General features: G+C 37.9%; 1 protein-coding gene across 3 annotated transcripts in view; it reads left to right on the forward strand.

Annotated features, from left to right (window-relative positions):
• LOC129779278 (protein vestigial) overlaps positions 1-15,639 on the forward strand; it is a 129,973-nt gene that overhangs the window by 48,466 nt on the left and 65,868 nt on the right. For all 3 annotated transcript variants that reach the window (XM_055786677.1, XM_055786675.1, XM_055786676.1), the window contains exon 3: positions 11,243-11,498. In XM_055786677.1, coding sequence (XP_055642652.1) covers positions 11,243-11,498 — 256 coding nt within the window. The remainder of the gene's footprint in view (positions 1-11,242; positions 11,499-15,639) is intronic.

Genomic DNA, 15,639 nt, shown 5'->3' on the forward strand with positions numbered 1-15,639 from the left:
GTCCGTTCCGCAGCGGAGCTGATCAGAATTCCTCGAAACGTGCCCGAAGTGCTTGGTGATTAATACATAGTTATCGTTGGGATGCTGCGAACCGCTCTGATTGATATTGATCGGCAACGCAATCGATGATGCTGCAGCGAGAAGCACGCGGCAGGAATGCTGTACAAGTTAAGTCGCTCTACATACGGTTCGAAGCACTGCGAAGCTCGTGCTCTTGTCCCCGCCCCACCCAATCGGACTTGCTTTAATTGTAATTCATCATAGCATCGACCAGTTGAACTCCCGTTGTGTGTGCGGAGTTGATTTCGAAGCCTAGCCGTGATATACCCCCCTTTAGCTGGTAAAGGCTACGCAACTTGGAAGCTTCTTCATATGGACCGACGACCCGTGATGCCTTCGAGCGACGCGAATTTCCTATCAAGTAGCAAAACAGAAGCACCCCCACCGCGTCCCATCCAAAGCTATGCCACAGTGCGCTCTCGGTATTCGCATCGCCCCGTGTCCGAGACGGGAAATTTGGGCCGAAAAGGGACAATCGTCCCTGCGCAAGTTTCACCACATACGTAGTAGAACAACAAGCCACCTAGGGCCGCAGCATATCAGTCAATGTCCCGTCGCGCGACTAGTGAAGAGCTCGGTCCCGCGCCGCGTCTCGGAATGACGTTTTTGTGATGGAGGGACGCGCGTGTGGATACGAACCAACTCCGAATCAAGTATGTGTCGTGGAATGCGATTCATAAGATGCCTCAAGTGGTCTTTAGAAATAAGTTAAATTATTTTAATACGTTTTAACCATTTATTTTACTGCGAACTATGTGCAGCGGACTTCTGGTGGCTATTTTGTTCGAGGTGTGAAAAGGTTAATAAATTTTTCCGCCTCTCCGCTAACGAACAGCAAAACGAACAAACAAAAAAGAAACAAACTCCCGGATAAAGACGAGTGGAAAAATGGACGGAGCCGACGGACGGTGCTTTATTCGAGTGAACCTCTCCCATTATATTGTCTCCGACGGAAGATTGATGCAAACACAGGTGAATGCGCAGTGCGAAATTCCGGCTTTGTCCTTCGTCCCTCACGAAAAGGGTGCACAATTTGTGGAATGCTGCTCCAGTAGGAGTCAACAGCATGTGTTCGAACGGCGACTGGAGGCACTTTTTTTTTGGGTGAATTGGATTTGTGATTCGCTAAGTGTTTAGCATCTCGCATAGCGTGCCGGAAGCTTATTATTCGACTGCAAATTTTCTTGTTTGAATTTAACAAATTCGGGCACTCAGTCTCGCATATTACTCAGTCGAACGCTTACTGTTGGAACAATCGATGTTATACAGTGATAGACATTCGTTTAGCCTTGAAACACTTACAAAACAACTAGGAATGTTCTTTTTATCGGGATACTTATTTGCTGTAGTGATAGTATATTTAAGTCACTTTTATTGAAAGGACATGCGTCACAATCACACACACAATGCGGCATCGGTGGATATAAAGATTCAAACGTCGTTTTTTCCCGAGACATACGTTTAGCCGCAGGGCATAAAATGCGAGTTTTCGCATAATCACCAAGGCTTTATCTGTGTTTTTTGAAAAAAAAAATACTTGGGAATGTTCAATTTACAACATAAATATTAGATGTGCAACGTAAGAAGTTGGTCAGATAAGTGATTTACGTAGAATTTAAAGGAATGGCGAAAGGTATTCTATTGACGGAAGAGGGGCGGAAAATAATAAATATATTCAGTGAACAAAAGTTTTCTAATCGCTCGATCGTAACAAAAATTGGTCTATCTGAGAAAGTGGTACTGAGTTTCTTTAAATAGTGCCATAAATGTGGGATATAACGACCAACAAATGGGAACACCAAAGTTACATTGCGTCTTAAAGGTCGAATAAGACACGAAGCAACCAGGAAGCGAAGTCCTGTTCATACATTAAGAGAGAATCGGTTGTTCCAGTAACGAAGAGGCATATTGCGCGCATCTTGAATGAGTCACCAAACATCATGTGGAAGAAACCTCAAAGGAAGCCGAAACTGACCGCCACCCATAAGCAGAACTATCTCGTTTTCGCCCGGCAATACATGGAATGGAAACTAGAATGGAGAAATGTTGTATTTTCCGGCGAAAAAAGTTCAATTTGGATGGTCCGGACTGTTACAATTGCTATTGGTACAATTTAAGTCAACGGCATGCCGTGAGCTCGAAGCGAAACTTTGGGGGCGGAAGTTTGACAGTGTGGGGAGCCATTTCCTATCACAGCAAGCTTCTCATTTGTTTCATTTTCACCCGAATGAACTCCGAAAAGTATCATCAATTACTGGAGGACGTTTTGATTGGCCATATTGAGAATAACGCTACCGAGGATGTCGTTTTTTCAGCAGGATTATGCATAGATCCACGTTTCCAAGCAATCGAAGGTATGGTTTGCCGAGAAGGACATTTCGCTTCTTGAATGACCTGCTGGCAGTCGATTGCAATCCCATAGAGAACCTATGGAAAATTTCGGCCGAGATGGTCTATGCAAACGGATGACAATTTGACAACATTTCCAGTCTCAAGGCAGTAATTCAGGAATGTTGGGCCATACTCAATATGGCAACACTTTAAAAGCTGTCTGACTCGATGCCAAATCGAGCTTTCAAAGTGATCCGAAATGGAGGTGGACATACTAAATATTAGCTACCGATTGGACTCGAAATTTGCCGCACAAATTTTCTTTTATTGAAATTTTAGTATGCGGCTATACGAATGTCCACTCTGATTCCACATATTTGAATTACTTAGAAAACAAAAAGTGAATTTATACTTTTTTTAGAATTATTTTTTAGAATTCTTAGAATAAAATAGGGTGCGGCTAAACGAATGTCTACCACTATAGTAGCCAATGCACAATGGTCCAGAGGATACATTTAAGTAGAAATTAGCATTTAGAGCTCGACAGTTATTCTCTAGACAAAACTGTCTTCGACAAAGTTGTTACATATGATAGAGCGCTCATTTTAATATTGCCAGAAATAGGGTGACCAACATTTTCGATGAAATAAAAAATCTAACTTTCTTATCTCTATAGATATAGATAAACATGGTTCGACAATGTTGTAATCCCAGTTATTCAAAACATCTTTGTAGAACAAAGTTTTTTTCTATCTCTCGAAATAACCGATATAGCGCCTTTTTCCTAATTTGCGTTGGGGTCACCATTAAAAAAAACTATTTTTTGCTCTAACTTTTATATTTCAAATTCTACATACAAACTGTCTTCGAAAAACTTTTAGAACATGCTGATACAAATATTTTGCGATGCAGAAGTTATCAATATCTCAACTTCACCCAAAGTTGTTGATATTTCTTCACAAAAAATATGCTCTCTGCAATTGCTTGCCATTCTTTCTGGGGCTTATTATTCGACTGCAAATTTTGAGGTAGAATTTTAAATATAAAAGTTAGAGTGAAATAAGCAGTTTTCCCATGGTTACCCTTATGCAACTTAGTTAAAAATCAACTTTGTGGGAGATATTTATTCTTTAGACAAAAACAAAGTTGTCTTCGACAAAGTTGTTACATATGATAGAGCACTCATTTTTATGTTATCAAAAATAGGGTGATCAAAATTGGCGATGAAATATAAAATTTAACTATCTTATCTTTATATATAGAGATAAACATAGTTCGACAATATTGTAACCCTAATTATTTTAATTAACTTTGTACAACAAAGATTTTTTCTATCTCCTAATATAATCGATTTAGCGCTTTTTTCCTAAGTTGCATTAGGGTGACCATGAAAAAGCGGTTTTTTGTTGCTCTAACTTTTATGTTTCAAATTCTACATCAAAACTGTCTTGGTACGACTTTTAGAACTTATCAAGACCAACATTTTGCGGTACAGAACTTGTCAATATCTTAATCGTACTCAAAGTTATTGGTGGTTTTTCACCCAAAAACTAATGATTTCAATTTTAATTTACTCAAACACGAAAAATAACATAGTTTTGAAAATCACACATGTAGAGTGAACTCTGTTCTTTCAAATGCCGCCAATAAACTTTGCTTATGTTTGCCTTAGACAGAATGGCAAACAATTGCAGAGAACGTATTTTTTGGGATGAAATATCAATAACTTTGAGTGAAGTTGAGATATTGATAATTTGAAATATAAAAGTTAGAAAAAAACAGTTTTTTTTTAATGGTGACCCCAACGCAAATTAGGAAAAAGGCGCTATATCGGTTATTTCGAGAGATAGAAAAAAACTTTGTTCTACAAAGATGTTTTGAATAACTGGGATTACAACATTGTCGAACCATGTTTATCTATATCTATAGAGATAAGAAAGTTAGAGCGCTCTATCATATGTAACAACTTTGTCGAAGACACTTTTTGTCTAGAGAATAACTGTCGAGATCTAAATGCTAATTTCCACTTAAATGCATCTCCTGGACCATTATGTAATGTCTTTAGAGATGACGGCATTGAATGATATTTCTTCTGACGACCACCAAATCATCATCATAGCGGATAAACTTTCGAGTGGAAGCCACGAACGTCAACTTGGTTCGTATTTGGTTCAAATGAAAGTAAACACATTGTAATTTCCTTTGATATATCATTTATTATATTCTTTTAAAGTTCCACTTATGAAATACTGAGGTTCTCTTGAAGAAACAGAAAATCAATTTTAATTGATAAAACCGCACAAAAAGTACAAAGTGCCCACTTCGAAAATTGATATGTCTTCGATAAGCCCTCGATTGTTTATGTTTTGAATGGTTGACATGTTTTGAAGCTAACGGCTCGACCTGAGAGAGAGGAGCCAGCTGAATGACAGACAGTTTTTTTTCTTCTCTTTCTTCTTATCCTTTTTTATCATGAAAAATCAAATCGGACAATTTCAATCAAGCAAGTTGTTTTTTTTTCCAAAATATATATTTTTACCAAGGCTCATATGGCGTTAGCCTCACGGGGCCGGGAGTTCAATACTAGCAAGCAAGTTGTTGTCATTCACTTTCGAGAAAAGTGTTCAAACTTGACGTGAGTCTTTGTTCTTTATGAGATCATTTGTACTTTTTCATCCGCGATTTGATTTTTGAAATGAAATTCTGAACACTGATCATGTAGGAAATAATGAAAGATATACCAGGTCAACCCAGATCATGGCTTCCAGCAGATTCGGCCCACTGCAAACAAGTTTTTTTTTACTTCGGAAAATTTCGATGTAGTTATCCTAAAGAATTATTTCGATGCATTCAATAGCCGTGTGAATATATTTATGTTTTGGGTCTTTCTTACGGATGGCATCCACACAGCCACAACCCCATTGAGAATTTTTGGATGATTCTCGATGCTAGGGTTGACAAAACTAATGTTATCAATAAAAATAACTATTTTGAAGCCCCGGAGCGCACCTGGGAAGAGTTGGATCCACACCATCTAAAGGACTTGGAGCGCATGTAGCTGGTCCAGAAGGAGGACACATTAATTATTTCTTTTCAATTTTTTTTATTTTTTCTATTTCTTCAATTCTCACGTAACTTTTGAAAAGGTCCTATGTAATCCATCCATCAACTCGAGAAAAACGAAGTTAAAGACCGGAACATTGTTCCGCGAATTGTTTCAAAAAGAAACGATCTTCATCACTACTTTTACCACTATCAGCCAATAATAACTCTGGAAAACCAAACGAAACTGTTCTAATGTGATTTTAGTTCGAAATTGAAGCCTCCGAGCGAACAATGTTACATTAGACGTTTTGACTAACGGCTTTGTACATTGGACAAATTACGTTGCACGATGAAAATTTGAAAATAACTACTGAACAACGATCCAAACACTTGCACTTCGTGCCAAAAGTAGATCTTTATTGTTATCACTCTTAGAATTGCACTAAAGACGGTATCTACACCCGAAAATAACAAAAACTCAAAATGTCCGAAGTACAACTTCGTGTTGTTTTGATTGCTTTGTTACTTCGGACGTATCGAGCGTCGAAAGAAAGTGGCGTCCGAAGTAACAGTTGAGTGCTTAAAATTAGAGTCTGTATATTGGACACATTTTGTATCGGTGGTAAAAAGGTGAAAAGGATAGATACTTGAACGGTTGTTTCCGCAATGCGTTCAATGATTGAGAATCAATGGTGTGCATCCATTAACTCGATTGGTTTACATTTGTTACTTAGGACCTTTTCAAAAGTTACGCGAGAATTGATCTTTTCAAGAGCAAAATAAAGTGGAAACTTTTACTTCACAGTAAAGTAAAAACAGAGTTCCATAGGTGAATCTTGGAAGAATATAAAAAAGGATATATCTAAATACTACAGTGTTTACCTTAATTTGAACCGAATGAATTAGATAAATTCAAAACAGAATGAGTGCCCATCTCATTTTTTTTCAATTTTTGCCTGTCAGTGTAACAACGAAACCGTTTTCAGTTTACTAATACTACCGGACTCGATTATCCGGAGACTCGATATTCCGAGATTCGATTATCCGGAATTTTAGACTCGATTATCCGGAGTATTTTATTTTGATTTTCGGAAATTTTGAATAATTTATATAATAATATTGAATAGCTAATACGGGTATCAAATGAAAGGGCTTGACTAGCAGAACACAGTTATTTATGAAAAATGTAAATCCAAGATGGAGGCCGCTACAAATGGCGGATTACATATTTTCTCAGAACCCCAACAATATGGATATCAAATGAAAGGGATTGCCTAATAGAACATAGTTATTTATGAAAAATGCAAATCCAAAATGCACGCCACCACAAGATGGCGCCATTTTTTTTTTTGCAAAGCCCCATCCATATGGGTATCAAATGAAAGTGCCCGTCTGCTAGAACACAGTAGATCATGAAAAATTTAAATCCAAGAGGACCACAGTTCCCAGATACAGACAAACCTGTTTTTGTGCGGTTGCTTTTTCTGCGATTTCTGATTTGTGTGACTGTTTAGGTGCGATTTTATTATTTGTGCAATTAGTTTGCGTGATTCAAGACCCGATGTCATAATAAAATCGCACAAAAAGTGTCGCACAAACGAGGAATCGCGCCAAAAGGGACCGCACAAAAACAGGTTTGCCTGTAAACAATTACTTATTAATGGTTTCATTCACCTTACCCTGTTTGTATGTATGTTTGAGTGTTTGTAGGGTTGTCCCACATTAATTGAAATTTGTCCCCGTTCCTGATCACTGATTGATCTGAAATTTGGAACATACCTTTAATTCTACTGTCATTATAAAACTGCGTATTTAAAAACACATTCATTTGATACCCATATCGATGAGATTTTGAAAAAAAAAATACGAGGGCGGTCCGATAAGTACTTGGCCTCATCGCCCGATGGTATCGCAAGAGAGGTTACTTATCGTGTAGTACATACTGGTAAACGGCTACTGTCTAAATTTCAGCCGAATCGGACTCGTAGTTTTGTTTTGACCGTTTGAGGAAGTGGGCGTGTCAGCGAATTCGTGGTGGCGGCCATTTTGGATTTGCATTCTTCATAAATAACTGTGTTCTACTAGTCAATCCCTTTCATTTGTTATAAATATTGATGGGGTTCTGAGAAAATATGAAATCCGCCATTTTGTAGCGGCCGTCATCCTAGATTAACATTTTGCATGAATAACTATGTTCTACTAGTCAAGCCCTTTCATTTGATACCCACATTGAAGCGGTTCTGAGAAAATATGCAATCCACCATTTTGTAGTGGCCGCCATCTTGGACTTTCAAGATCATGGAATACGCAGTTTCATAATGACACCAGAGATAAAGATGTGTTCCAAATTTCAGATCAATCGGTCAACAGGAAGGGGACTAAATTCATATTAATGTGGTAAATGTGGTACAGCGCTACAGACAAAGTTACAAAGTCAAAAACATACAAACGGGTCAAGCTCACACACACCAATTCGCTATCATGAACAGTGTCGACACTCGTGTCTGTGAAGCAGAATACAGGTATTCAATAAGTTCGAATACAAATTCTCATCGTTGTGTATGAGCACACCATGTGCATTCTGTGGATTGGTATTGGTGTCAGTTTTAGCCTCAAATAGAGCAATTTCGAATGAAATCGACAAATGACAAAACATAAGTATTTTTGATTCGAAAGAAAGTTTGTTTTTCGTTTGGGTTGGGTCTCATTCAAAACTATGCGTGTTTTGATTGTGCAACACGAATAATATGTTAAAAGTTTGTATTAAGATAAAACCATTTTTTTAATATCGTTACGTTTTGTAGTAAACCACATGACTTCAAATGTTTTTCAACGTAACTCCTAAACATATATTTTACCATGATGATGTATTTGGAAAAGCTGTAGGAAATTATAAGCAAAATCATATAATTGGCCAGCATCCCCTCGTCTCACATAAACATCCCGCGGTTCCAGAGCGCCGCGTTGGTGATGGTTTGGGGGGCCGTATCCAGGCGTGGGAAGCTTCCACTTGTGTTTATCGAGAAAAACGTGAAACGTCGCGTACTATAAGACCGAGGTTCTGGAAAAGGTTGGACCTCTACGGGGAGGATCATTACGCCTTCCAAACGTGCCGATGGATCAGGTGCATGCCGCGTGCGATTCTTTTGAGGAACGTCTCAAGCTCGTCACCCTGTAGAAGGGCTGAAGGTACATTTAAATTGCGAAAATTCAGAAGAAAATAACTCGATTGTTATTTAAATACCTGAGACACGTTGTCCTCACCCTAACTTCACTATAATTTCAATGAGTTTTGTAGAAATCTTGCTAAAATTTCATTATTTAAATGTAAAATCGTTGTCAGACACAATTTTACATTAAGATTTTCTCTCAACTTGCAGATAATTGGTTACTCTGTTAAAGCTAATACATATTAGATATGGAAAAGTTGATTTTCTTTCACGATTCTGATGAAAAACCAGCTTATGCTACCTGAAAAAACTATTCTCATTTTCTCTTCACAATAACGGAACCTGAAGATCAATGCCAATGGTGTAATAAATTTCAACCAAACGAGGTTTTTCACTGCTGAATATATAAGAATATATTATTCAAATCTCCCTATTTTCTTCCAACATTTTCCAATTTTTCTGGACATATCAATTTGATAAACACATCTGGTGGAGACATCCGTGACGTCCGTAGACGAACACAACATAGAGACAGCTCAAATTGAACGATCCGTTCTCGAGTAATCTCGCCGCTGGGTCGTCTGGATCTCCTTGAGCGATTTAACCACACGGGACACGATCGAATGGTCGTTTCCCAACTGTTTCGTGATCCACCTGTGTGATCGGCCTGGATTTTTCACGACCGCTCCCATATTTTGACGTAGGACTACGTCTTACATTAAGGGTGTCAAATCAGAAAACAGGTCACGTCTGTATGAAATAAAGTTAACGTTAATAACTATTTTTGCTGCGAACGGATTTTAACGATTTGCATACCAATCGAATCGGAAATTTTTCTAAAATTTGATTTATATGCTATACATTACAATCTCATCCCATGGTTCAAATTGATGAAAATGGGAAGCATTCCTATTTCCCCATACATTTGTTCTGTCCATTGATGCAAACATCTTTCCGATCCAGTAAGAAATGTTCGAGTTATAAACATTCGGAGTCTTTAATTTTTTCCTGCATGCTCTGTGTTTGGGTTTTCATTTTACCCCCCATATACTCCGGTTAGACGTAGTCCCACGTCAAAAAGATTGCGTAGTCCTATGTCCTAAGCGGTCGTGTCTCGGAAGCAACCCCTCGATTTTTTTGTTGTTGAAGGTCTTCTTGCTGGGAAAACATCTCGATTGTGACCAGATTGTGACCAAATTTTACCAAATTTTAATAAATACAGCCGATTGTTGATAACCTGTTCTGAAAAAAAAAAATTCCACTCAAAGCGTTCTACATAGATTGAAACAAATGATAGTCGGAATGATCAAGGTCTGGGCTATAAGAGAGGTGAACCTGAATTTCCCATCCGCTATTTCTCAAATAATTTTTTCAACGCAGTAAAAATTGACCTTGTAGTGCAAATATTGTGTTTGTGCAAGTAAGTAATATTTGAATGACAGATGTTGACACTATACACAAACATCAGTAGTCACCGTCAACTAGTTATATCACTATTTATATTTATAGTATAATTTTGCGATGGGACAGTTTGCTTTTTCGGTTGCGCGTGACTTTTCGTTGCATGTCGAAATTTATTGCTGAAATCATGTCATGCACAACTTAGAGCAATTCATGGAAGAATGGGAATGATTTGAGAAGTGGATAATTTAGACGCAAACATTCTTTATTCGCATTGAATTGCATATAAACCATCGAAGAAAAACTGAATGGACGATAACTTCGTCAAATATGGTTCTTTTCATATACCGCACAAAAAAAATCGCACAAAAAACCACACAAAACCAGGTTTTTCTGTATACTTTTTCGACAAAGTCCTCATTGTTCAGCGATTGCTTCAAAACAAATAGAAAATTGTCATGGGAATTAATACATTTCTGCTGAAGCATAATGCTAATTTTAAGAAGCACGCTACAATAATGGCGAGGTAACACAAGCTTAGATGAAACTGAACTGTAACTCAATCCCAGACATGTCAGAGCACACGTGTCCATATTGTAATGTGCATGAATTGTTTATATCAGCTCACCCTGAAACATTTTTCTCCGGAAGTTATATTTTTAGCAGTTAAAGTTTGGTTAAAACATCAGAAGAATGAGAAAAGTTGACACAGTTGAGTTTTCAGCACATTAAAAAACATGGAAGTTAAATGGAAATAATCAAACAGCTTTTTAATCGCAGACCAGTGTAATGGTATGATTTGTGTGATTAATCCAAAAGCTTGTTGACTGATTATTTATAGCTATTTATTTTGCTATTTATTGATCAATCCAAAATCACTAGCTCAGGCCAACTTTTAAAATTCATCAAATTACTAACCTAATGTAAACGCAATATTCGCAAATTGTCTTAGTCGTCGTCACCGTCGATTTTTGTTCAAGATATACAGGCAGTATCATTAAAGTAAGAGTAAGGCAGATCAATAACAGCAGCATTCAAAAGATGGTCGAACAAATTACAGACTAAGAAGATTTCAGTTCACAATTATCCCAACAATTTCAAACATTCAATACGAGCTTGATTTACATATGAGAGTAAACCTTTTTTCAGATGATAGTTTTAATTTATTAAATGAAATAAATGATTTTTTCCAGTAAATCACTCGCTTTTGCTCACATTCTCTTCCCCTCCCACAGTTCAATCAGGATCTATACTCGTCCACGGGGGTCCCACTGGCAGCATCCTCCAGCACATCCGCCGGTTCCCACTCGCCCTGCAGCCCGCTGCTTCCGCCTTCGTTATCGTCTAACGTAGCGGCGGCTGCCGTGGCTCAGACCTCAACGCTATCCTCCTCCACCTCGAATACCACCATACCAACGATACCACTGGGCGCACTTCAGAGGCACATTACCAAAGAGGAAGACATCAGCACCGCTCGAAGTGACACAGAAGGTAAGAAAAGGGCACAAAACACAAAGCTGTCGCCTCGACAAGTCACCGTTTATTATGCAATATATTTATTCATTTATTGGCCGATGAGCGATGCCATTTGAAGGGCAATTTATTTATTACCGAACGTTTTTATTTGAATCCGACAGCCGTTTACGGACCTTCCCGAAAACACGACAGCGCAGGTGGAAGGCATGCTCGATAGAATTTTCGAAAAAAAAAAATATGTTTACACATCTTTCGTTAGCCATGCTTACTCATTACGATTGTAGATGTTGTTCGCATGTCGTTTGTGTATGTCAACAACTAATTAAAAGGTATCAACCCTTTGCTACATATAAAGCGCCAATGGCGCGCGCACACACAGGAGCTCATAAATGTTAATATAATTAACCACTCTCGCATTGTCCTTACCTTACTCGTTAAAACATTTGTAGACGACCTAGCAAACGAGTGAGTGAATGTATAATTAAAATTTGGCCTCTGATAAAGACGACAGAGAACATAATTTATTTCGCTTCGAACATAGATAGTTCTGGTAGCTTGGCCTCCCAGAATTACTAGGCGTTGTTTCATGGTCTCAACTGGACGGAATTCCATTCCATCGTGCACCCTTATCGGAATGTCTTGTACAGTTGAAATTACTATTAGTTTACTTACTGGAAATCCATGATTGCATTGTGGTGTTATAGAATAGTTTGAGACGCCTTTTCACCCATTCTGGTCGGTTGTCGCCGGTAAACAACACCAGTAACGAGTGACAAAACAGCCAAAAAGCTGGAATTCACTATTACACTGCAAATAAATATCGCTAGTGACATTTTCAGCAGCTCGTAGTGCACATAACATTTCTGAACAAACATCTTAACAGCATTTACCAAAAATGGTTTTTAGAAGATCGATTCATGTAGTTCATGTTGAACTTTCATGATTTCGGTAAATATTTGCAAACATTCTGAATATTCAGAAAAATATCGAATCTCACTTCATAAATTGAGATATTTAGGCGAATATACTAGTTCAGCTGTACTCAACCTGCGGACCGACGGGCTCTTCTTGTTGGTCCATCTGGAGTTACTTCATTCTAGAGTGTTTTGTATGTGTAGCAATAATCTAAAAAATCATTACCTAATTTTTGAAGTGGCACCATGCTTTTCAGTAATGGTGCCGAATCAGAGAATAGGACACGTGTCTATGAAACAAAAATGGCAAATGCAGCGTTCGTTCTATGAACAAAAAAATACTAGATAAAAATGCAATTTGCGCTCCTCCCATTTTCAATTCTTGAACATGAACAAACTATTCGCGATTTCACTTTCATTTTCACGATTCATCAATTATAAGAGCCTACGGCTTAAAGTCTCTATAATAAAGAATAAAAAAAGATTCATCAATCATCCAGCTAGAGGCCAGACGGCAGCGAGGTTCTCCAAATGACCTTTCTCAAGGCCAAGAGTTTAGCTTAGTTCTCCAAACTGGTCTTTTTCAAGGCACACGGCAAACGCGAATAGGCAAACAAACTGAGAAATTTTAAGGCCTCTATAATTCAAACTATGACTATCATTATTCAAGTCACAGTCTCGCTTAGGCTAGCAAACAGCAATCCTTCCCAACGCTGATGTCAGAAACAGCTGTTTTGCTCTATACAAAGGAACAATGGAAGATGGATATCGTACAAAGTGTTGCAATTTATGCCATCTGGTGGAGAATTCTTCTATATTTTCTGTAATAATGTATCACGTTCATTTTTACATATGAACTGGGTTGTAAGTTCAAAATTTCAAAAACAAGCGCCACGTATGAGGTACAAGCTACAAATCAGACTTTCTCAGTTCATTCACTTTTAGCCTCAAAAAAGGTCAATTTGGAAAACTAAACTAGACACTTAGTAACACGAGGACATTTAAAAAGCTTCGCTGCCGCGGCCATCTGGTCGCTAGCAGGCTGACTCAAAAATCGTGTATTACTTATTGGTAACATTGTCAATAAATTTTCGTGAATTCGAGCATTGTTTCCGGGTTCAAAATCGCGTCAAAGCGCAACGCTTCTCAAGCTGGATGTGAAGAAGATATTTTTAGCGGTGAGAGCTACGTTCATCGGTGGAAAACTGAAGCTGAAAACTTGTTGAAAACTGAAGTAGCTGGCTAGACACAACCATTAGCACTTCTTGGTAAGATATTGCGAACTGATATGCGCCAGCGTACCCTTTCGAACCACTCAATCGGCAACCAGTTTAGTTCTTTCATTGCAAAATTTTGATCATTAACAACATACTCAATATCATATCCTACAAGATAGAGACGTGCGTTGCCCACGATATGATTAGACAACAACCAGGCTTTCGACGGAACTAATGTAATATAATAGAGTGTTACCATCTTCCAAGTCATATCCTCTCCTTTGATTCTGATAAATGCTCGATATTGAAGAATATAAAATAATTCTTAATACGCATCGACTCACCTTGTCCGTCACGAAAACACATGTGAAAACGAAAAAGGAAAACATACCGTGGTATATAGATGGGCAAAGCAGTTCTCTTTGCTGAATGACTCAGTCGCTAACCGCTTTCCCAAGTGAAACAGTTCTTTTGAACCTTTCGCTCCTTCGTGTCCAGCCGTTTCTAGTGGAAACTTTCATCATTTTAGCTTCACCATTCTAAACCCTACCACACTAGAAACTTCTCATCACACCAGGCCCCCTTGCCACGGTTATACTTCTAGGCTCTACCGTACTAGAATTATTTTCAACTCATTGGGTCCCCTGAACATGATCATAATTCTAGGCCTTGTCACACTAGAATCTTTAAAACACACCGGGCCCCCTAGCCACGGTTATTATTCTTTTTTTTTAAATATCACATTCACCAGAGTCTTGATTTTAAGCTCTACTTAAACATATTTTTTTACTATCTTCAAAACACCGAGTTAGATGAATTAGAACTCCGATTATCTGAGAGCTTGTCACTCAATTTCGCGTTTCTACTGTACTGCCCATGTTTGTATAGGAGACGTAAACGACAAAATGAAAAAATCGACTTTTTTGCTGTTTCGCATTCTACACAATGTAATATTATACGTTTGCTCAACATGCAAACAAACATTTTTTGTTCGAAAACATTTGAGCAATTTTGAAAAAAAAACGTTTCCGACAAATCACTGTTTGTCCGCATAACAGACGTAGTTCCGTACAGCTTTTATACAAAATTCGAAAATTAACAATTGTCAGTATTATGTGCTATAAGCCAAATCTACATTTGAATCACATTCTTTGTAGAGTCCAAATATGTCTGTCACGATAGTGTCTTATTCTTAGTGTTTCCTAATAGATAAATATAAGAATCCATTGAAACGCTGCTCATATAATTACTATTTTCTGTACACGATGAACAAAGAGAAGCAATTGTGTTTTTTAATGTCATAATTCATAATTATTCCACATACTCAGCATTTGCTCATACCGTTGGAGTAAGTCACTCCACCATCTTTATGCGATTGATCGTAATATTGGTAAATCGTGTTGCTAAAATTACCAACACTGCAGATTGCCTTTGCAAATTCAATTAATTGAAAAAACACGAACCTACTGTTCTTATCATATGTCAGAGTATACTTTAGGAAAAAAACTAATATCATAGACTCTCAACAAATCAAGAGCACCTTTTCCAGACATTTGACTAAATTTCTTCCAAACCTTTTTGATTTTATCCGATAACAACTGAAACTACCGACGGAGACGTTTTCATTATTATCGGAATTGTAAGTACTAACGCTACAAACAGAGCAACCTGGTGATTACGTCTAGCTATACGGACAAATGTTCATTGAAACGATTGATTGTCCGCATAAATAGACGCAAGCGTTTTCCAAATGGAAAAAAATATGTTATAATCTGCAAAATCACCTAGGCCCTCTTTTTGCCGATAATATCCTTCAACTGGACAGATCATTTCATCGGAATTTTGCATGGTTATGCTTGTAGGCCAAAAAACAACAAAAATGCGTTTTCCCAACACTAATGGTGTTGTCGATTACGTTTCCTACGCAGAGGCGGTGTATATAAATGAGTTGTCACTCAATTTCGGGTTTCTACAGTATATTAATGAGTTTCCCTAGTCGCCGGTTGATGGCGTAAATGTCGCTTG

This window comes from Toxorhynchites rutilus, chromosome 3, assembly GCF_029784135.1.
Source record: "Toxorhynchites rutilus septentrionalis strain SRP chromosome 3, ASM2978413v1, whole genome shotgun sequence".
Lineage (NCBI taxonomy): Eukaryota > Metazoa > Arthropoda > Insecta > Diptera > Culicidae > Toxorhynchites > Toxorhynchites rutilus.